This window comes from Hibiscus syriacus, unplaced genomic scaffold (genome assembly GCF_006381635.1).
Source record: "Hibiscus syriacus cultivar Baekdansim isolate YM2019G1 unplaced genomic scaffold, ASM638163v2 tig00110890_pilon, whole genome shotgun sequence".
NCBI classification, from domain to species: Eukaryota; Viridiplantae; Streptophyta; class Magnoliopsida; order Malvales; family Malvaceae; genus Hibiscus; species Hibiscus syriacus.
The window spans coordinates 14,111,986-14,134,568 of NW_024062900.1; the positions used below are offsets into that span (position 1 = coordinate 14,111,986).

Consider the following 22,583-nt stretch of genomic DNA (forward strand, 5'->3'; position numbering starts at 1 on the left):
TCTCCATGTCTTCGGGGTGCATCTTGATCTGATTGTACCCCGAAAATTCATCCATGAATGAAAAGTAGGCGTTCCCGGCCGTGTTGTCCACCAGAGTGTCTATGTGTGGCAGAGGAAAGTTGTCCTTGGGACTTGCCTTGTTAAGGTCCCGGTAATCGACACACATACGTACTTTCCTGTCCTTCTTCGGCACAGGCACTATGTTGGCCACCCACTCCGGGTATTTGGCTACTTGGAGAAAACCGGCATCAAATTGCTTCTTGACTTCTTCCTTGATCTTAAGGAGCATTTCTGGCCGTATTCTTCTCAGTTTTTGCTGCACAGGTTTGAATTCTGGTTTGATTGGCAGTTTGTGAACTACCATATATGTGTCTAGTCCCGGCATGTCTTGATACGACCAAGTGAACACATCTCCGTACTCCTGAAGTAAGACTATCAGGTTTTTTCTTGCTTCAGTCGAAAGAGTTGTGCCGATTTTAACTTCCTTTCGATCTTTCTCAGTGCCTAAATTTAAGATTTCGATCGCCTCCTCATGTGGCAGTATTTGCTTTTCTTCTTTTTCTATCATTCTCAATAATTCGGTAGGCAAGTTGTACTCCTCTTGATTATCGCATTCATCAAATTCCCCAAGACAAATGGTTGATTCAAAATCCACCTCTGGATCAGGATCATCAGTGCCCACATTATCGTTATCTGGGAACCTGAAAGGAGGAAGATGTGCATGTGTGAGAGGATAATATCTCACATGGAACGGTCAAGAACTAACTTTGAGAGTAACTGGAAATGAAGTACTGGAATGAAGGAGATAGCTAATGAATTCCAAAAATAAAAGAAAATTTTGTTTGCCATGGAAAAGAAAAATGCATCTTTTATTAAACTTAAACAAAATGTTTATTCACCCTTACAAAAGATCACCTATTGCCCCGGGTATAGGCAAATAGGGATAGTTCGAATATTACTCTGAAAGATTCTTGTAAACCACAGGTAGTTCTTCCACCGACCAACTGCTAGGCACGAACCCATGTGGCAGAGGGCATATCCCGGATCTATCTCCGTTGTCAACATCTTCTGTGGTCACGGCATTAATGTTCAGATCTTCCAGAGCCGTTTCTAACTCGGATATGGTGGTCTCAAACACATAACCACCTGACTTGAATGTTCTGAAGAGCGACGGGAATGTCATAGGCTTTCATTGGAGTTCGTTTCCAGTCAATCTGGCCAACCTTCTCTCCCGGTTCTTTTGGATCTCCTTTCTCTTTTCATGATAACTGGGCTGAAAACCGAGCCCAAATTGGTCTAATTTTGGGATAGGACGGACAGGATTGATCATTCCTTGCAAATATTTCCCAAAACCTCTCCCGGTTCTGGCGCCTCGGCCTAGGGTTTGCTTGATCTCCATCCTTGTGCATTTGGAGAGTCGAGGTCTTGGGATTCTCTTTCCTTCCGCCACGAATGTGGCATTCACAAACTCCAAGGAGCGGAACGAACATTCTACCGCTTCCTCGTCTACTTCGATGTATGGAGCCTCCCTGGTCACGCTTGCCACGATATCTTCCTCAGCGTTGATAATTACTAAGGCTCTGTCAATAACAAATTTAACCTTTTGGTGCAACGTGGAGGGTATTGCACCTGCTTGATGAATCCATGGCCTTCCCAAAAGACAGCTATAGGACGGCATGATATCCATCACAAGGAACTCAACATCATAGGTGGTTGGTCCAATGGTCAATGGTACCTCGATCTTTCCGATTACCTCTCTTTTGGTCCCATCAAATGCTCGGACCACATTCTGACAAGCTCTCATATGAGAGGTATCTATTGGTAGCCTCTTCAATGTAATTGAAGGCATCACGTTCAGGGCCGAACCATTATCGATTAAGACACTTGGTAAAGCGTGCCCCTTACAGTAGGTAGTAATGTGTAACGCCTTTGTTCGGCATCTTCCTCCGGATGGAATCTCATCATCTGAAAACGAGATGAGATTATCAGCTTGAATATTGTTCACCAGTCGATCCATCTTGCTGACTGGTATGTCTTGTGGTATGAACGTTTGATTAAGGACATTCAACAGCGCTTCTCGGTGTGCTTTCGAGCTTAAAAATAGTGCTAGCATTGAAGTACGTGTAAGTAAGTTATGGAGCTGTTCTACAATGTTGTACTCGCTGTGCTTCAAGATCTTGAGAAACTCTTTAGCTTCTTCCTCCTTTATAGGTTCATTGACAACTAGCACATCCTCTTTGAACGGCTCAAGTGGTCTTTGCCTCACTTTACTATTACCCCCTCCGGAAGTACTCACCTGACACTCGTACTTCCATGGCACTTGCCGATTGTCCTTATATTGAAAAGGCCGAGGTGTTGAGATTACCACCTTGGCTGGTGTTGTTACTGTCATGCTTGCCTTAGGGGTAATTATCAAAGGACTACCCCTACCAAATCCCCTGTCTGATGATTCTCCAGTGGCACAAACATCTGCTTCCAAGGACTCTTGAATTTCTTCATAAAACTCCAGCTCCTTTCGATCCATCATGAGCTGGACTAACAATCTGAACTCTGGGCAATCTTGCACTTTATGCCCTTCTTTGTTGTGGTAACAACAATGGTTACCATCTTCATTTTCTGTCGTATCTGTATATGGTGCAAGAAATCCTGCTTTTACCATTTGGCTCCATACCCAAGCCAAAGGCGATTTAATTTCCGAAACACTTGATTTAATTCTCATTCCCCCTTCAGTAGTAATGGCATTGATTCCTGTCTCCTGATGATTGGGCAAGGGATTCTGGGCGACGTTTGGTGCTCCGGAGTTGAAAGTGATCCAATTCTTGTTTCTCATTCGTTGCACAAGTCTCTTGAATGCGAGACAACTTTCAATCGAATGCCCCTGCACACCGCCATGGTATTCGCAGTGAGCGCTCTCGTCATACCATTTCGGGTAAGGGGGACTTATTGGATTCATAGGATAAGGCGACACTGCATGAGTGTCGAAGAGCTGTTGGTATAATTCTTTATATGTCATGGGAATGGGTTCGAACTGCTCCCTTTCCCTTCTTGGTTCTCTCTGATTCTGTCTAGAACTACCGGATGGCACAGCTGCTGTGGAATTTGAGCTTGAGATCGTAACCCCCTTGCTGACGTTGTAGGTATTTACATTGTTGATCTCTCGCTCTTTGTTTTTCATGGGAGGTTTTTTACTGGAGTCTCCTCCCTCAATCTTTCCTTGTTTAATGGCCAACTCGATCATTTCACCGACCATGACTAAATCTGAGAAACTTCCCGACGTGATTGCTACCAAGTGTCCGAAGTAAGGTGCCTTCAAGGTCTGTACAAACAACTTTCTAGTTTCCTTTTCATCCAAGGGTGGATGAACTTGCACAGATAAATCCCTCCATCTCTGTGCGTACTGTCGGAAACTCTCATTGTGTTTCTTCTCTAGGCTTTGTAACATAACCCGGTCTGGTCTCATATCGTTAATATGCTTATACTGCTCCAAGAAAGACTTGGCTAAGTCTTTCCACATCTTGATATGAGTTCGACTAAGCTGGTTGTACCACCGAATAGCTGAACCGGACAGGCTCTCCTGAAAGCAATGGATCAGGAGTTGGTCATTCCCGCCATATCCTGTCATCTTTCGACAGAACATAGTGATATGGGCTGAAGGGCAGCTGTTCCCGTCGAACTTCTCAAACTCAGGAACTTTAAACTTTGGTGGAAGCACCAAGTCTGGAACTAGGCTCAGCTCCATTGCGTCCACTCCATAATAATCATGGTCTCCTTGGACCATCTTTATTTGGTCTTCTAATATTTTTATCTTTTCTTCCATCTTTTTGGCTTTATCTTCCTCATCAAAGTCTGGGACATGATAATCATCCGGATGATCGTCATGGATGATCGTAGAAGTTTGTATCTTCATAGCAGGTGCAACTTTCGCTTTGGTAACGAATGAGTCCCCGGGTAGTGCTGCTTTCCCTTTAGTAGCAGATGCGTCCCCGGGTATTATTCCGGGTGAGATAACCACTTGCGGGGTTGGTGGTATGGCCACCCCCTCGGAAGAAATGCCCCCTGATGCGCTAGCTTATTGTAGACCCGACAACTTGGCTACGATTTGGTCGACCAAGGACTCCTGATTTTTCTTTATGGACTCCAGAGTACTTTCACTGTTCTGAGCCAGCTTATCTTCTAATTCCTTTTGGAGTCTTGCCATGTTCTCTTCGATCTTCTCCATTCTGGCTTCCATTTGTCTCTTTTTTGCTCGAGTATTGTGCGAGTGATGTGTATCTGATGCTTGCGGTGGTAAGCTTGGTGTCTGAGACATGTTCTGTTAGTTAATACGAATGTAAAAACATGGAAAATATAAAATAAACAGACATGAAATATAAAATGCAAGAAATGCAATGCATGATGTATGCAAGTGGAGGCATTGATCCAGAAAAGTGTTCATTATTATAAATAAACCCTTGTTCAGACAAAAATGTCTTATCTTTTAAGAGACATAAAAACAAATTAAAGGTACATTCGGACTAAATCCTCTAGACCCCGAACAGCTTCCAGTAGGTTGACAAGTCTTCTGCCTTCATCTGTCACTGGTTGAATGCCTTGTCGAACCACACCAGCTTCCCTTGCTAGGCCGTGAAGATGACGGGCTGCTTTTTGCACTTGGTCCAGGAAATCTCAGATGATTGCGTCTCGGGCCCTCACCATTCGCTGTGCTTGTTCCCAACGGAAACGCCATTGTAAACCTCCGTCGAAGGGCACCATATGAAGCTCGTTTGCTTGCCTCTTGAATCCATCTACAATAGCTTCTAACTCAACTATTATCTTGCCATCTTTCTCCTGCTGTTTTTCTAAGTCAGCTACCCGAACTCTCAAGCGCTGGTTCTGATATTGACTATCTGCCAAGCGTCTTTGGGCAGTCTTCATCTGTTCCTTCCAAGCTTTCTCATCAGGCCCCTCAAACTTCCTTTTCAGGGTATGAGCTTCGTCTTTCCAGTATTCAGAGGTTACCTTCAATTTGGCGTTATCCTTGACCTTATCTTGATACCCCTTTCTCAAGTCTTCGAACTCAAAACAGACTCTTTTCTGTTCTCTTTCCAGTTTATTTGCCCGGTCTTTCTGAGAGTCAGCATCTAGCTTCCACTGATAGCGCTCGGCTTCAAGTTCCTTTATTCTTTGATTCATCTCACTATTCACTGCTTCAAACTCGGTCTTGGCTATCTCGAGTTCAGAAGGGACATGCCTTAGATGTTCTTCCATGGTTCGGGTGTCATCACAGTCTGACACAGGGATGTTGTCATTCTTTCTCAATCTTCGCCACTCCACATAATCCGGAGTGAGCATGCTTCTGGCAGCTACAACATCCATCCGGAATACTTTCCTCCACGAATCGGCTGCTTCTTTGATCATCTTCTTATAGATGTCGCCGTGATAATCAAACTCTGACCTAGCCAACCCGCATGTTGCTGGGACAAACTGGCGTGCTCCATACTGTCTAAGTGCTAATAACGGAGCATACCCGACTGCTCCCCAAAGTCCAAGTAAGGTCACAGTGTCAGAGTCACCACATCAGAAAAGAACGTCACTGAGAAATAGCCAGGGGGCTCTCCAGACAATATCCCAGTCCTGAAGATGCGTAAAGACCTTCATTCATTTTTCCTTCGAGGCGCCTTCATGCCATTTTAAGGTGATAAATTCACCTAGAGGTGAATAGGTGGTGCTGAAACGGCGGTAGGCAACCCCGTTAGTCTTCCAGAAGTGGTTGTGAATCCAGACCTGAAGGAACTGAATGCACCCGGTGAATCTTCCTCCGCCAGTTCTTCGGCAATGGTTGAGAGATCGAAAGGTCTCGGCCAAGATGGCTGGTGCTGGGTTAACTCGTTTAGAAAGTTGCTCAAATAGTTCCACCATAGCAGCGTCAATGCAACCCAAAGCTTTCGGAAAGATGATCAAACCGTACAGACCCAGTGCAAAAAGGTCTATAGTCTTCCACTCATCAGGGTGGTTTTTCATTAGTTGCTTTATGTGAATCCATTCAATTCCTTCTCCACTGCCTCTACGCTGAGTCCGATCGATTACCCATTTCTCATCTACTCCTGCAACTTTGGCCAGTGTATTCTTGAAGGGCTGGCTTTTGATGTGTTTAATGTAGGCTCGCTCAAGCTTGATGCTTTCACAATGCAGCAGTGTAGTGTATTCTTCGATGGTGGGCACCATGTCCTCTTGGTTAAAAGTGAAGCAACTATATCCCGGGTTCTAGAATTGAACCATGGCTCTGATTAAGGGCTTATCAGTCTTAACATGAAGCAAGAGTGCAATGTCACCGTACCGTTGGCTGAACTTCTGTCTCCGATCATTCTTCCAACTGTCCCAGATATCTCGAAGCTCTTGTACATTGTTCTGTTTTAGGCTGATAGGGGTGTAGCGAACCAACTCTGACACATAGCTTCCTTGAAGACTGTATCCCTTTTCACTTTGAGTCTTCTCGGACCATAGTCGTGCCTCAGCGTTTTCAATCTCTTGTATTACAACACCTTTGTCCATGAATTCAGATTATTTGAGTTTTAATAAACACCTTTTTAGGGATCAATGGCCTCTTGTTATGATGCAAATGCTAAAAACAAACACAAAGGCAAAAGGTTAGTAAAATAGAAATAAATAAAAATAAATAAAAAATAATAATTGGTAAAGGAAAAAACATAAGGACACAAAAAAAAGGTTAGAAAAGAAATGTCCTAGGTTTTGGAATGTGGTTTTGGGGTAGGCTCTATTTATTCAAAGTCTCCCGGTTTAGGTTCTAAAAACGGTACTCGAGTTCTCCTTGCTGGCGCCCCATTGGACCGACCAGACCCTTAGTCTGAAACCCATCACAGGCTTGTGTGGACTAAGTTAAACTCGAGAGGACACATTCTCTTATGCCCATACGGAGAATAAATTCACACGAAGGCATAAGGTATATGAATCTCGAAGGCTACTTGCTAGGCCCATACGGTGAATAAATTCACACAAAGGCGTCGCTTTCAACCCCACTTAAAACGGGTTCAGAGCTCGGGTTTAGAGCCTTAGATGAAAAATGCTTGGAAAGCTTTAATCATTAGAAAACGGTCAGTCCAACTATTTACTCGAAAAAAATATAATCAAAAATAAGTAATAAGGATCAAAATATTACCTTAAAATTTAAACTTACCCTTTCCATTAAAAAGACAACTGGAAATTACCTTAGCCTGACTCACTTACCTGTGTCCCCAGCGGAGTCGCCAAGCTGTCGCAACCGTCTTTCGGTTGGGCCCCGGAATTGGGCTTCGACTTGAAAAATATGGACTGAAGTCGCCACCGATCATTTATTTTAAAATAAAGGGTTGATCGGATACCCTAGGTCTTACCTGATCTGTATCTTACCAGTGATATGTCGGGTTCGGGGGTCAGTTACGATCAAGGAATGATTAGCACCCTTGAACCGCCCTTTCGGTACTACATAATTTCCAGTTGTCTTAGATTAAGAAAATAGAAAGTTTAAATTAAAAAGGTAAAATAACTATCCTAATTGCTTACCTCTGATTGATTGAAAATGAACCCTTTAAAAGTCAAAGAACGTAAAAAAAGGTTGTAAAATAAAATGAGGAAAGTAGAAAAAAACGGTTAATATACATATATAAATAAAAATGAAGACATGGAGGATAAAAGTACTAGGAAAGATATGAGGCAACCAGACAGAATAAAGAAAATAACAAGGTACACACAGCAATATGAATAAATATAAAGAAAAAAATAAAGAGAGAAAAAAATGGAATAAGAATATGAACAAATAAATAGATAAAAATAGGAAAAATAATACAAACATATATAAAAATTTATGTAAGAAAAATATATGCAATAGAATAAAATATATAAAGAACGAAAAAGAAATATAAATAATATCTATACATAAAATATAATATACTATAGCATAAATAAAAAACTAAAAAATATAGTATACTATAACAATGTATATAAATGTATATATATAAAGGATCATAATAAAATAAAACAAACTTGGGTGGCCGAATTAAAAGAAAATCAGAAACAGAGACTGAATCTTAATGAAAATTGAGTTCAAAATTGAAATCAGGGACCAAATCGAGCTCTTAAACAAAACGAGAGGACCAAACGTGTAGTTTCTCCTTTTGTTAAGAAAAACACGCGGATTTGGGTTTAGTATATAACTTAAAATTGTTTTAAAATATTCATTTGTTTTCTTCTCCTTAGCCGAATCACTCATCTCTCTCTCATTTCCTCTCCACATTCAACCGTGTTCTTCAATTGAAGAACACGATCACCATGAAATCCAGAAAACGGCCGATGGCCACCTTGCGCCGCCGCCGCTGAACGGCGACGGCCGCCGTTCATCGGCGGCAAAACCCTTTTTTTTTGTTTTTCAAAGCTCTTTTCCTCTGGTTTTCCAAAAATCCGGATAGTTTTTTTTAGATCGGGCCTCGGGATTACTAGATCTAACAAGACAGATCTAGAAGAACTTCCCGTTCATCGGCCGAAAATGGTTCTATTTGGTGTCTTTCGGAGCAAAACAACGAAACCAAGCAACGAGAACCACATGTAGGCCTGTAAACGAACCGAACGCACACGAACGGAGGTATGTTCATGTTCGTTCATTTAATAAATAAACGAACATAAACGAACACGAACATAAACGAACAATTTTTTTTTTGTTCATGTTCGTTTATTAAGGAATATAACTTGTTCATGTTCGTTCATTTAATAAATAAACGAACATAAACGAACACGAACATAAACGAACACGAACATAAATGAACACGAACATAAACGTTGGAGACCCTACCTTTCATTGTTCTTTCATGAAAAATAGTCGACAATGCAAATCAACCAAATCTACAGTGATAAATAGCGTAAGAGCTGATTAGCAGTGATGAAATGTTTGAAGATATCAAATATTTCGATCGATCTTTTAAAGATATTAAATGATTCACACGACTTTAATTTAACGCTATAACATTTATCTTAGTGGTCCATGATTACATATGAACAATCATTTTCCACTACGTTATTCTAATAAATTCGCTAGCTAAAAGTTTTGTGACATCAATGTCAGACTTAAGTGAGGTTTGTTAATAATGGTCATTTCCGTTGGCAGAGTAAAAAATTTAACAGCATAAAGATTTCGAACGGTACAAATTGGACTACAAGGCAATAACATAGATCCGAAATCTCTTCGATGCTACATATTGTAACTGATATTATTGCTAAACCACCATTCAAAATTTTAATGTACCTAAAGTCTACTCTACAACTAAAGGTTACACAAGAACTATGAAAACAAAAGTTCATTGTCAAAATGTATTTTCTACTTATTAATGGGTTCTTCCTGGAAAACCAATTACTTCCGCTATTACACTCTTTTTCAGAAATTGCATAGAAACCTTTGTTTTGTTTTATGGCAAATTCTATATATTTTTCTCTTTACTGATGCTCATATACTTCCGATTATTACATTTATCTTCTCATCTATTTCTAGAAAGAAGTATGATGTTTTCTTGAGTTTTAGATGTGAAGATACCCACAATAACTTTACATATCAACTATTAAGCCAAATAAAACAAAGAAATAGATGAAAACAGACCTGTAAAACTTCAGATTGCACTATAATATAACTTGTTTTGAAGCTTCCAGCGATCGTCTCTACTCTCCAGTGAACACTAGGGTTTGGGAAAAAAGGGGGAAAATGAATATAGGAACATAAATTGGTCATCAGAATATCAGATTAATTAATATTTTTAAGATACTTACAAATTGGTTAAACATAAATGAATGAACATAAACGAACATAACTGAACGAACATAAACGAACATAACCGAACGAACATAACCGAACGTTCACGAACGTAAATGAACGAACGAGACCTATGTTCATGTTCGTTCATTTAATTAAACGAACACAAAATCTTGTTCATGTTCGTTCATTTAATAAATAAACGCACATAAACGAACTTCCCGCCGCACGGTTCATGAACGGTTCGTTGAACGTTCAGTTCATTTACAGGCCTAACCACATGCAAGCCGAGTACATAATGAATCGAAGGTAAAAGAAAGAAAAGAAGAAAAAAACAAATACCTTTATTTCTTTTGAAATTCGTACAAGAGTACTTTGAAATAGCTATCTATTTGTTTCGTATGCTTTCTGGTATTTGTGCCTAAAGCTCTCTGATATTTCTCCTATCCCTCCCCAATCATGTTCAATTTACATGTATTTATAGTCTAAGAATACTAGTCTTAGTCCCGATTTTCTAGCATTTTATTTGGACTAAATCACTGCTTGGTTGGTTGTGGATGTATCCTTGTAACTCACGTCGTTGTGCTTGTTGAACATGCGAGAAATGACTGTGAAAGGAGGCGTGCGGCCGTGAAACTCGGGAGTTGGGACTGCTGCGCGGCGCTGAGTTTTCAAAGGGGGAGAACGGCGCTGATGGAGTGTGTGAAGCTAGGGTTCCCAAAACCCTAGCTGGACCAGTCCTGTTTGGGTTTGAGCACCAATTGGGCCTGAGATAAAAAGGATAAATATGTAAATATTATATATGTATGAATATATTATATAATATATTATATAATATGATAACGTTTAAATAACGGAATTTAGTGTCTTCAATATGTAAAGCTTTAACATATTGAATTGATTATAATAATTTAACATATTCAATCATGTGAGTGTATAGTGTTCAAATCAATAATATTTAATAGTCAAAAATTATTTTCTCATGATGTACGCCAAGTCAAATGAAGAATGCATAAATTTATGTTTCTACTCAGGGTCAAGATACCTCCACCAATAAAAGATAAAATCTGCAAATGAATTTGTGACAAATTGTACCTTATCTTCTATGTTGTAATTGTAGAAGAAAAAAAACGTTGAACCAATTGATAAAGTATGTACGAAAAGCTTGGATCAAATAAAACTCTTGTCAAAATTGAAGGGTTTGCATCAACATTTTTATTATTAATTAATTTCAGTTGAATTTCCTGCAGTGCACTTTACCAATAGGCGTCGAGCAATCGACAATAAACCATTCCATGCAGTTCACGTGTGAGATCAATTAAAGATTTCAAGGAATATAGTAATATTAAATTACAACCAACCATTTCTTTTTGATGAAAGGCTCGGGTTACAGATACCTCGAAAGGCTTTCATACCAGTCTCACTCCACTCGATCCACCTCTCTAAACAATGGAAAAGATAGAGCACAGCCATGAACAAGCTAAAGGACTGAAGCTTCATGTTGCCCAGATTGGAACTGGTCAGAAATGACTTAATACTGCTCAACTTGTTTATTTTGCCTAATTATTCCTAGTAGATATAACTTGTTCCCCATCGATTATGGGGATTTGTGGGCGCGTGCAGGTCCTAAGGTGGTGGTATTCATGCATGGATTCCCTGAAATTTGGTATTCATGGCGGCACCAGATGGTTGGTGTGGCTAATGCCGGCTACCGAGCTATTTCTTTTGATTTTAGGGGCTATGGACTCTCAGACCATCCATCAGAACCAGAGAGGGCAACCTTTAATGACTTTGTTGATGATGTCGTTGCCCTTTTCGACTCTTTAGGCATCAGTAAGGTACCGTTTTTTTATCGACTTTGATTTGTTACAGGACTCGATCCCGGCACATATGTTCATCTTTTTCAACCGTTGAAACCAGGCACATCTTGTTTCCAAGGATTTCGGGGCCTTCGTAGCCACCATGGTGGGCGTACTTCACCCTGAAAGAGTGTCTACTATCACCTTACTAGGCGTTCCTTTCCTTTTACCAGGCTTCTCTCCACTCCAAACACAACTTCCTCTCGTTCCATCAGGCTTTTACTTGCTAAGATGGCTGGTGAGTACTAAAAATTAAGCTCCACTTTGTCATGTCTGTCATGTTGTGTGCTGTAAATTCCCTTCCCTACAGATACCGGGGAGAGCTGAAGCTGATTTCGGCCGCTTCGACACAAAGACAGTAGTACGCAAGATTTATATTATGTTCTCCGGAAGTGAACTCCCAGTTGCAGCTTCTGATAATCAAGAGATCATGGATTTGGTTGATTCATCTGCTCCTCTACCGCCATGGCTGAGCGAGGAAGATATTTCAGAGTATGGATCTTTATACGATAAAAGCGGATTCCGTACTGCACTGCAAGTTCCATACAGGTAAGCTGAAGCGTTGAGATCCATGGAGCTATAGTCAAACCAATCTAGTTTCATATAATTGATTGTATTTTTGCTCAAATATATCGTCATTACTTGTAGGACCGTGATGCTGTCCTGTGGGCTGGATGATGATAAAATCAAAGCTCCTGGACTATTGGTCATGGGAGAGAAAGACTATATTATGAAATTCCCAGGGCTGGAAGACTACATCAAGACTGGCAAAGTCAAGGAGTTTGTGCCCAATTTGGAGGTCACATTTTCTTCAGAAGGGACTCATTTTGTCCAAGAACAGCTTCCTGAGGAGGTGAATCAACTCATCATCTCCTTCCTCAACAAACACAGCAAATAAAGGAAGAACAACATGAGCTACCTGCATTTTCGCATAGTTGAAGCCTACGTTTGCAATGAGAATATAAGAGGTGATTGTCAAATTTTAATGTATTAGAAGAATCTTTGTAGTTTCAGAACATTAGTATAAACATTTGAAGCCTGAAGTGTGCTGCCAAACAATCCGAAACTAATAGATGGTTCAACCCATCTCATAATTGCAAATACTCCATTGCAAGTGTTATCCAAGTGCATATTTGTTCCAGAAAAGTGGACAAGCAATACCTACTGGTTACTGTACTAATTTACAAATTAGAGTTTCTATGCCGGGAATCTGGACCCTAAGGGCTCAATCCCTTCAAACAGGGAATAGAGGTTATCACTCCCTGCCTCTCTCCCTTGGATATAAGTAGGGATGGACATAGCATTTTATGTTAGGAGAAAAATTTATTAAATTTTAGGAGGATGAACTTATAATATTTTAAAGGATCATAACAGATTATCAATAGAAAAGACAAATGAAATTTATATTAAAACATATGATAATTTGAAATTTTCTGATATAAGCTTAAGAGACGGATCAAGCAAATGCTTTTGCGCTAATCTTTGTGCCTTGTTTTATCCTATAACAATTCACGTCTACCGTGTAATATCATTATATAGAATTTGTTTAAGTCCGTCCAAGAAACGTGCTTTCCCTTTTTCTTAATTTAGAAAAAACATGAATCCTTGAATCTGCTATTTCTTCTTCTTCTTAATACATATATATATCATTTAGCTTGAAAAGGAAAATGTTTGCAAGCTTTGATGCACTTAGCTGGAATCAAAATCCAAGTACATTCTGTTGGCATCTCTGTTAGGTGTGTAGTAAGACTTGATCAAGCTATCAACTTGGAAACCAAGCTTCTTGTAAAGACCCATGGCAGCAATTCTCAAAGGATCAACGTGAAGTGATATCCGATGGACGTTTCTGGTCCTGCACTTCAGAATTGCTGCTTTTAGTAATGCCTCCCCATGGCCTTGCCTTCTATGACTCTCCTTCACTGTTTCGGGTATGCAGAAACAAATAAAACAGAGTAGATAAACAAAGAGAAGAGCATATAAGTTTGACTTGGGACTTTTACCGAACATGTTATCGGCGAAGCCAATGCTTGAATAAAGTGAAGAGAACAGGGAATATGAACCTGCAAGTTTTGTTATGGACGCAGAAAGTGAAGAGCGCCAACAATACATAGCATAGCCGATAACCTCTCCATGAACATCCATCAGGTAAAGCAATCCACTGTTGTTTTTACTCAGTTCTTCATCAAAGGATCTAGCAAGTGATTCGTGCTTTGGGAAAATCTTCTTTTCCAGTTTCACGATATTTTCTACTATATTTGCGAAACTTTTTGAGTTTCTATGGAGCTCCACCACCACCACGGCCACCTTATCCATGCTGTTTTCCATTTCCGATCTGATGTCTTCGCTGTAGATTTAACTGGGATTCATAGCCTAAGGATGGCCATAAGTCGGGTCGGATTTTTGATCTATCTGATTCGACTCAACGATCTGAATCTAGGCATGTAAACGAACCGAACGCACACGAACGGAGGTATGTTCATGTTCGTTCATTTAATAAATAAACGAATATAAACGAACACGAACATAAACGAACAAAATTTTTTTTGTTCATGTTCGTTTATTAAGGAATATAACTTGTTCATGTTCGTTCATTTAATAAATAAACAAACATAAACGAACACGAACATAAACGAACACGAACATAAATGAACACGAACATAAACAAACATCAACGTTAGAGACCCTACCTTCCATTATTCTTTCATGAAAAATAGTTGACAATGCAAATCAACCAAATCTACAGTGATAAATAGCGTAAGAACTGATTAGCAGTGATGAAATGTTTGAAGATATCAAATATTTCGATCGATCTTTTAAAAATATTAAATGATTCACACGACTTTAATTTAACGCTATAACATTTATCTTAGTGGTCCATGATTACATATGAACAATCATTTTCCACTACGTTATTCTAATAAATTTGTCGGCTAAAAGTTTTGTGACATTAATGTCAGAATTTAGTGAGGTTTGTTAATAATGGTCATTTCCGTTGACAGAGTAGAAAATTTAACAGCATGAAGATTTCGAACGGTACAAATTGGACTACAAGACAATAATATAGATCCGAAATCCCTTCGATGCTACATATCATAACTGATATTATTGCTAAACCACCATTCAAAATTTTAACGTACCTAAAGTGTACTCCACAACTAAAGGTCACACAAGAACTATGAAAACAAAAGTTCATTGTCAAAGTATTTTTCTACTTATTAATGGGTTCTTCCTGTAAAACTCATTACTTCCGCTATTACACTCTTTTTCAGAAATTACATAGAAACCTTTGTTTTGTTTTCTGGCAAATTCTATATATTTTTCTCTTTAATGATGCTCATATACTTCCGATTGTTACCTTTATCTTCACATCTATTTCTAGAAAGAAGTATGATGTTTTCTTGAGTTTTAGATGTAATGATACCCGCAATAACTTTACATATCAACTATTAAGCCAAATAAAACAGAGAAAGAGATGAAAACAAACCTGTAAAACTTCAGATTGCATTATAATATAAATTGTTTTGAAGCTTTCAGCGATCGTTTCCAAATAAATTGGGTTAATTATATAGTTGGTCATCAGAATATCAGATTAATTAATATTTTTAAGATACTTACAAATTGGTCACCAAAATTGATTTAAGAAGATTGGGTTAAACATAAATGAAAGAACATAAACGAACATAATCGAACGAACATAACCGAACGAACATAACCGAACGTTCACGAACGTAAATGAACGAACGAGACCTATGTTCATGTTCGTTCATTTAATTAAACGAACACAAAATCTTGTTTATGTTCGTTCATTTAATAAATAAACGCACATAAACGAACTTCCCGTCGCACGGTTCATGAACGGTTCGCTGAACGTTCAATTCATTTACAGGCCTATCTGAATCCGATAGAAAAATATTTACTTTCTATCTAACTCGCTGCCATGTTTTTTTTAGATAAAGTCTGAATTTAATCCGATCCACCATAAATAATATAATTATTAAAAAATATTACTTTTATTCAAGAAAAATAGATATTTAATAGAAAACAATATATGAGATATATATTATTATAATTATTTTGAAATATATATATAAAGTAAAATTACATCTTTTTGGATAGGTCTGTCGGGTATTTTTCACCCTAAGCATGATTTTCAGAATCGGATCGGTTAGCGAACCGGTCATGTTATCGGTTAGCGAACCGGTCATGTTACCGGTTCATTAGTTCAACCGATCGAATCGGTTCGATCGGTCGAAAGAACCGGACGACGTCATAATTATTTAAAAAATTAAATAAAAATACCAAAAATATTTAATAAAAAATAATTTTTTATATCACAAGTCATATTTAAAGCAAGTCATAACATATATAAGTTAAAAACCATAAAATCAAGTGAAACAAAATGATTCAAATTAACTACAACATAATATTTAATGTAAAACATATTAAATAATAAATATAATTATATAAATATAATTAAAAAATAAATTTGGGGTTAAAAAAATCATAACAAAATGATATTGTTTGATTTAATTTTTTTTTAAAAACAATCCCACATGGCTAAGAAACATAGAAGAGCATCCCAAAAATCTAAAGAGTAAAAATATGAGAACAAAACAATATCACATTGCTAAGAAATATAGAAGCGCATCACAACTAGCTTCTATAAATAATAGAGATAATTTGGCATTCAAAATCATAGAGCCTTTTGGTGAGCATAGAGCGAACTATTCTTTCACTTCAATCAAGCTCGAATTTTAGGCTTCAATCGAGCTTCTAATTTTTTTTTTTTTGAGTTTAAGCCTTTTTGAGTTTAAGTTTCAATATTATATTTCGAGTTTAAGTTGAACTTGATAATTTTTAGCTTGTGAGTTTGAGTTGAGTTGAGCTTACTTTTAAAGTTTTCAAGTTCGAGTCGAGATACTCGAGTTCGACTTGGCTCGTTTAACAAAATACGTTGTTTGGTTTAATTTGTTTTTAAAAAAAACAAAAATCCCTGTTTTTTCCGGTTTTCAGCCGGTCCGGTTCGAACGGTTCAGCAGTTCTGGCCGGTTCACTAATAGCGGTTCAACCGGTTTAGATTGAACCGGACTAAGCAACGGTTCCCGATTGAACCGACCGATCCGGTCCGATTTTCAAAACAGAGACCCTAAGCTTGAACATGACCCATGCCCAAAATTTTTGAAAAAATTAACTGATCGAGTTGAATAGAAACCCGTTGGGTTAGGATCTCGTGCTCATTCTTACTTCGTATCCTTAAAAAAATAAGATAAATTATGTATTTAGTCATTCAACTAATTTCTTTATGTTTATTTTTTATGTATCATCCTAATGTTAAGTTTTGATTTTTATTTGATCACTTATTATTAAAGAGTTAACAATGATATTTATATGTCTTCATAAAATAATATCACGTTATCAATATAAAAATAAATAATTATCACATCAACAATTATATTAATTTTCAACGATGGTTGATGAAAATGACATCAAAACATAACATTAGATATAATTTTAAAAAGAAAATAATTGAGTGATCAATTTGGAACTACAAAAATAGTTGGGTGACTATATAGTAGTTTACCCATTCTTTTTGGTATATGTAAATTGTATAAGTTTATAATTTGGTTGATATGATATAATCATCCGCTATGAAAATTGAAGAATTCAATATAAGCCACAGAATTGAGGGGGGGAAAGCAGTGAGTTAAAAGAGAGCTTTATCGGGAGAACCAATAATGATTCTGACCTGCCCTGTGGTTAATCTCAATCCTACATTCGGCTGTCGTTTTAGCAAACCAGTCGCCGTATCTACCAATCCTTTCCATGGTTGCTTCTTTTTCAGCACCAAATTAAGTCTACTCTCCTCAAGTGTCACTGCAGCACCCACAACAAAGATACAGATAAGTCCACTCAAGTAAGTACCTTTTTCCCCCCTTAAATATCTGTTTTTGATATACTAAAATTAACTGAGTTTTATAGTTTCTGATCAATTGTGGAAATGGGTTTTGTATTATGGGGATGAACAGGGATTTTCTGTGTTGAAATCAGACATCCCATGGAAGACGGGGAGTTTATGGAGCACCATGGCTCTTTATATGTTCAATTTGCACATTCCTGTGGGTTTTGGTGGCCTTTCTATTGTTGCTTATATCTTGCATCAACCTGTTCTTGATCCCCAGACTCAGGTTTTTTATTTATATCTTGCATCAACCTGTTGGGTTCTCAGCAGGGATTTAATTTGCTTTGCTCACATAGTGGATGCTAATGCGGTCATCACGGGTGTCACAGTCATGCAATTACAGTTTTGACGGCACCATTACCGCTATTCCAACAGCGAACTGTTATTTAAGTTCCACTTAAACTTGCATTTTCTAGCCTTAATTGTGCCTTTAAAAAAGTGAGCAGAAAATTATTTGTGCTAGGTATCTTACCTGCTGGCTTATAGCATTCTGCAATAATACAATGCACATCCCTTTAAAACTGGTGTTCAAAAATCTTTAATCGACCCTCAACCGAAATTATTTCGGCCACTGACCAATTAACTGAATTAATTCGGTCCGTTCGGTGAATTTGGTTAAAATCAAAATATGCATACCCCTACTCTTTAAGTTGATTCTCTATATTGTTTCTATGTTTTCTGCAGGCACTATCATTGCTTGTAATTGATGTTTTGGAACTGCTTGCTAATCTCTTTCTCCTAAATAGCACCGTTAGGCCAGAGAAAAGGCTTGTGGATATTTTCGAATTTAACTTGGTAGAAAGGAACTGGCTATTGGCATCAGCACTGGGTTTTGGAATACTCATTTTGATAGTTTTCCTTACATCGATCATTATTGACGTATTATATGGGGTAAAGGTTAGTTTCTTCATCTTCATTGCTTTTAGTATCCTTTTTATCACAGTTTTTATCACTCAACATCAAATGTTATGATTAGAGTATGCTGTGATCATAATAACTTGATTTGCTCATTGAATATGCTGGCCACATCAAGTTAACTGATTAATCCTCTGCCCCGAAGAAAAGCATAAGTTGAACCATTAGCACTACTAGGTCTAACTTCCAAGATTGATACGAATTCCATGCACGAAAGCTTGTAACTTCATCTTCAATTGCTTTGCTTTGGACCTTGTAACAAGACCACCTGGAAAAGTTTTAAGTCTCAATGCACATCGTTGCCCTTGAGGTTCGTATCAAAGGTGTTGAGTTTTAGGTGAAGTTACCTCATCATGATAAGATGGTTTTACAATGTCTTCTTTGCTTTTATATTCCATCATCACCCTTGAATCTTTCTAATCCATTTTGCTGTACTTTACATTCTCTCTAAGATGTGTTTTTAAAAAATAAAACAGTAACTTACGTATCCTTTTTTAATTTAAAATTTAGGATGTAAATAACCCTGTACTGAAGGAAATGCTTCTAAGAAGTGACATTTCAAAAGTTGCTTGTATTATCGTATACTGCATCATCACTCCGATCCTCGAAGAAGTGGTTTACAGAGGCTTCATGTTGGCATCTCTTGTGTCAACTATGGATTGGAAGCAAGCAGTTGTGATTAGCGCTGCCGTCTTTAGTGCAGCTCACTTCTCTGGTGAGAACTTTCTACAGCTGTTTGTCATTGGGTGCATCCTTGGGTGCTCTTATTGTGGAACTGGAAACTTGTGCTCTTCCATTGTCATACATTCTTTGTATAATGCCTTCACGTTGCTTGTAACATTTTTATCTTAGTACGAAATAAAATCTGCTGATTGGATCTCTTATCTGGTTTTGAACACCTTTGAACTGATTTAAAAATATAAGCGTTTTATCTTCTAGGCAATACATCACTGTTACCCATATATTCCTTTTCTGTTTGCGTTACAAGAAAACTTTTCGACGGTGTCCTGAAAGTGAAGGGTGCATCAAACATATGAATGGAAACTTGGTTGGCAACTATCCGAGGTGGACTTGTTATTATTCGAGAAAGCTTTTTGTTGTTAAGAACTGCTGGCCAGGATGAAAGGCAGCAGGGTCATCTTCATTCCCATCGGTAGTAGTTAATGGACTGCACTGAGCAGGATCCGTTGGAGCAAGCACTGAAGAAGTGGCTGTGATCTTCTCCTTCCTCTTGATACGGAGCTCGTTGTGAAGCTTTGACTAATGCAATCTTAGTTCTTTGAGCTCGTTCATGTTAAGTTGATAGATGAGAGTTTCCCACCAACCTTTAGCCTTTCTCCCACTTGTCTCGGAGAGCCATTGCTAAAAGATCCAAGGACGATAGAAACAATAAACACGGTTAATGGGAATGCTTTCTTAGCCTTCTGGGGTACTATGGGATGTTCTTGTTGGGTGGAATGCAAATATAAGACAGGCACCTCAAGAATCAAATGTTCAAACTAATGGAATTAGCCCCTTGATTTGTCTCCTCTGTTATTGCCATTCTTAGAATTTGAACAACCAAAATCTCCATTGGCGCTATAGATTCTCATTTATGCTTAATTGTGCTCTGCTTAGTCTATGGTACAATGATGTATCCGTTTCAACTTCATAACCTCCATTCGATGTTTAATGAATGACGATCATATATAGATCTTGTTTCATCGATTGTGTTTGTTAAGGACTTTCCAAATAATGTGCAAGGATAGACATGGTCACATTCTATTACATTGTGCATCAGACAAGTTGAGCAAAACCTGTTATTATATCATGCCACATTACTATTTCTGTTAAGTCAATGGTCAAATCTAATGGCTAGTGTTAAAATATGAACTTGACATTAGATATCATTTTTTAAGTATGAACTTGACATTAGATATAATTTTAAAAAGAAAATAATCAGATGACTAAAACTAAAATGCTGGAATAAGTGGAAGAAAATAGTGAGATGACCAAAACTAAAATGTTGGAATAAGTGGATGACCAACTACATTGAAAAAAAGTTGACAAATGGTTCCGTCCCTAGGTATGATATACCTTTTCCTATACATGATTGAGCCCTTAGGCTCCAGATTCCCGGCAAATGAACTCTAATTGTAAACTAATACAGTAATCAAAAGGTATTGCTTGCCTACTTTTCTGGAACAAATATGCACTTGGATAACACTTGCAATGAAGTATTTGCTATTATGAGATGGGTTGAACCATCTATTAAGTTTCGGATTGTTTATACTAATGTTAGACTGGAACTGCAGTGATTCTTCAAATACACTCAGATTTGACAATTACCTCTTCTATTCTCATTGCAAACGTAAGCTTCAACCATGCATTTTATAGCTCATGGAGTTGTTCCTTTATTCACTGTGTTTGTCGAGGAAGGAGATGATGAGTTGATTCACCTCCTCAGGAAGCTGTTCTTGGATGAAATGGGTGCCTTCCGAAGAAAATGTAACCTCCAAATTGGGCACAAACTCCTTGACTTAGCCAGTCTTAATGTAGTCTTCCAGACCTGGGAATTTCATGAGATAGTCTCTCTCTCCCATGATCAAAAGTCCTGGAGCACTGATTTTCCCATCATCCAGCCCACAGGACTGCATCATGGTCCTACAAGTAAAGACCATATATTTGGGCAAAATACAATAAATTATATGACAAAAGATTGGTTTGACTATAGTTTCATGGTTCTTGTATGGAACTTGCAGTGCGGTACGGAATCCGCTTTTATCGTATAAAGATCCATACTCTGCAATATCTTCCTCGCTCAGCCGTGGTGGCAGAAGAGTAGATGAGTCGACCAAATCCATGATCTCTTGATTATCAGAAGCTGCAACTGGGGATTCACTTCCGGAGAACATAATATAAATCTTGCGCACTACTGTCTTTGAGTCGAAGCGGCCAAAATCGGCTTCAGCTCTCCCCGGTATCTGCAGGGAAGGGGATTTACAGCACACAACATGATGGACATGACAAAGTCGAGCTTAATTTGTAGTACTCACTCATCAGCCATCTTAGCATATAGAAGTCTGATGGAATGAGAGGAAGTTGAGTTTGGAGTGGAGAGAGGCCTGGTAGCAGGAAAGGAACGCCCAGTAAAATGATGGTAGACACTCTTTCAGGGTGGAGTACGCCCATCATGGAGGCTACGAAAGCCCCGAAATCCTTGGAAACAAGATGTGCCTGTTTCAACTGTTGAAAAAGATGAATATTTATGCCGGGATCAAGTCCTGTAACATATCAAATTCGATAAAAACGGTACGTTACTGATGCCTAAAGAATCGAAAAGGGCAGTCACATCATCAACAAAGTCATTAAAAGTTGCCCTCTCTGGTTCTGGTGGATGCTCTGCGAGTCCATAGCCCCTAAAATCAAAAGAAATAGCTCGGTAGCCGGCATTAGCAACTGCAACCATCTGGTGCCGCCATGAATACCAAATTTCAGGGAATCCATACATGAATACCACCACCTTAGGACCTGACCACAACCCCCCATCGTCGTTAGAAACAAGTTACATCAAGTAGGATTAATTAGGAAGAATAAACAAGTTGAACAGTATGAATATAAAAAGCAAGTGAAATGATGCGATTGAGATGAGTTGTGTGAGTAATTTCTAACCAGTTCCAATCTGGTCCACATGAAGCTTTAGTCCTTTAGCTTGTTCGTAGCTGTGCTCAATCTTTTCCATTGTTTAGAGAGGTGTATCGAGTGGAGTGAGAGGTCAATGGAACTGGTATCAAAGCCTTTCAAAGTATCTGTATCCCGAGGCTTTTAATAAAAAGGATATGGTCGGTTGTGGTTTAATATTTTACTATATTTCAAGTCTAAAATTGATCTCAAACGCGAATAATTTATTGTTGTTTGGTCGAAGTGCAGGAAATTCAACTGAAATTAAATTGTAATACAAATGTTGATGCAAACCCCTCAATTTTGACAAGAGTGTGCCAACTGTTGGCTGCCACGCGCCCCCATATCATGTGACATAGATTAAATCTATAATATAAAAAAACAATCGCCTAGCATAATTAGATGTCAACTCAGCAATGTA

The 22,583-nt window shown here is 38.3% G+C and overlaps 5 protein-coding genes across 5 annotated transcripts; 2 read left to right on the top strand and 3 right to left on the bottom strand.

Moving 5' to 3' along the window:
- Window positions 1-11,168: 11,168 nt before the first annotated feature.
- On the top strand, window positions 11,169-12,637 carry LOC120144830 (bifunctional epoxide hydrolase 2-like). The gene is made up of 5 exons (XM_039158790.1): window positions 11,169-11,288; window positions 11,393-11,607; window positions 11,690-11,866; window positions 11,939-12,177; window positions 12,277-12,637. Exons 1-5 carry the CDS (start codon window positions 11,219-11,221, stop codon window positions 12,524-12,526), a joined length of 951 nt encoding a protein of 316 aa, XP_039014721.1. The 5' UTR covers window positions 11,169-11,218; the 3' UTR covers window positions 12,527-12,637.
- A 649-nt stretch (window positions 12,638-13,286) lies between these two features.
- On the bottom strand, window positions 13,287-14,006 carry LOC120144572 (putative [ribosomal protein S18]-alanine N-acetyltransferase). Its single transcript, XM_039158612.1, has 2 exons — window positions 13,689-14,006; window positions 13,287-13,547 (listed from the first exon to the last, which is right to left on the bottom strand). The coding sequence occupies exons 1-2, from the start codon at window positions 13,951-13,953 to the stop codon at window positions 13,318-13,320; spliced, it is 495 nt and encodes a 164-aa protein (XP_039014543.1). The 5' UTR covers window positions 13,954-14,006; the 3' UTR covers window positions 13,287-13,317.
- Window positions 14,007-17,354: 3,348 nt separating this feature from the next.
- LOC120144510 lies at window positions 17,355-19,452 on the top strand. The gene is made up of 4 exons (XM_039158551.1): window positions 17,355-17,542; window positions 17,655-17,813; window positions 18,272-18,484; window positions 19,013-19,452. The coding sequence occupies exons 2-4, from the start codon at window positions 17,712-17,714 to the stop codon at window positions 19,352-19,354; spliced, it is 657 nt and encodes a 218-aa protein (XP_039014482.1). The 5' UTR covers window positions 17,355-17,542; window positions 17,655-17,711; the 3' UTR covers window positions 19,355-19,452.
- A 1,105-nt stretch (window positions 19,453-20,557) lies between these two features.
- On the bottom strand, window positions 20,558-22,264 carry LOC120144590 (bifunctional epoxide hydrolase 2-like). The gene is made up of 2 exons (XM_039158623.1): window positions 22,154-22,264; window positions 20,558-22,012 (listed from the first exon to the last, which is right to left on the bottom strand). The coding sequence occupies exons 1-2, from the start codon at window positions 22,221-22,223 to the stop codon at window positions 21,759-21,761; spliced, it is 324 nt and encodes a 107-aa protein (XP_039014554.1). The 5' UTR covers window positions 22,224-22,264; the 3' UTR covers window positions 20,558-21,758.
- On the bottom strand, window positions 21,022-21,673 carry LOC120144751. The gene is made up of 3 exons (XM_039158736.1): window positions 21,668-21,673; window positions 21,242-21,465; window positions 21,022-21,145 (listed from the first exon to the last, which is right to left on the bottom strand). Exons 1-3 carry the CDS (start codon window positions 21,671-21,673, stop codon window positions 21,022-21,024), a joined length of 354 nt encoding a protein of 117 aa, XP_039014667.1.
- Window positions 22,265-22,583: the final 319 nt, after the last annotated feature.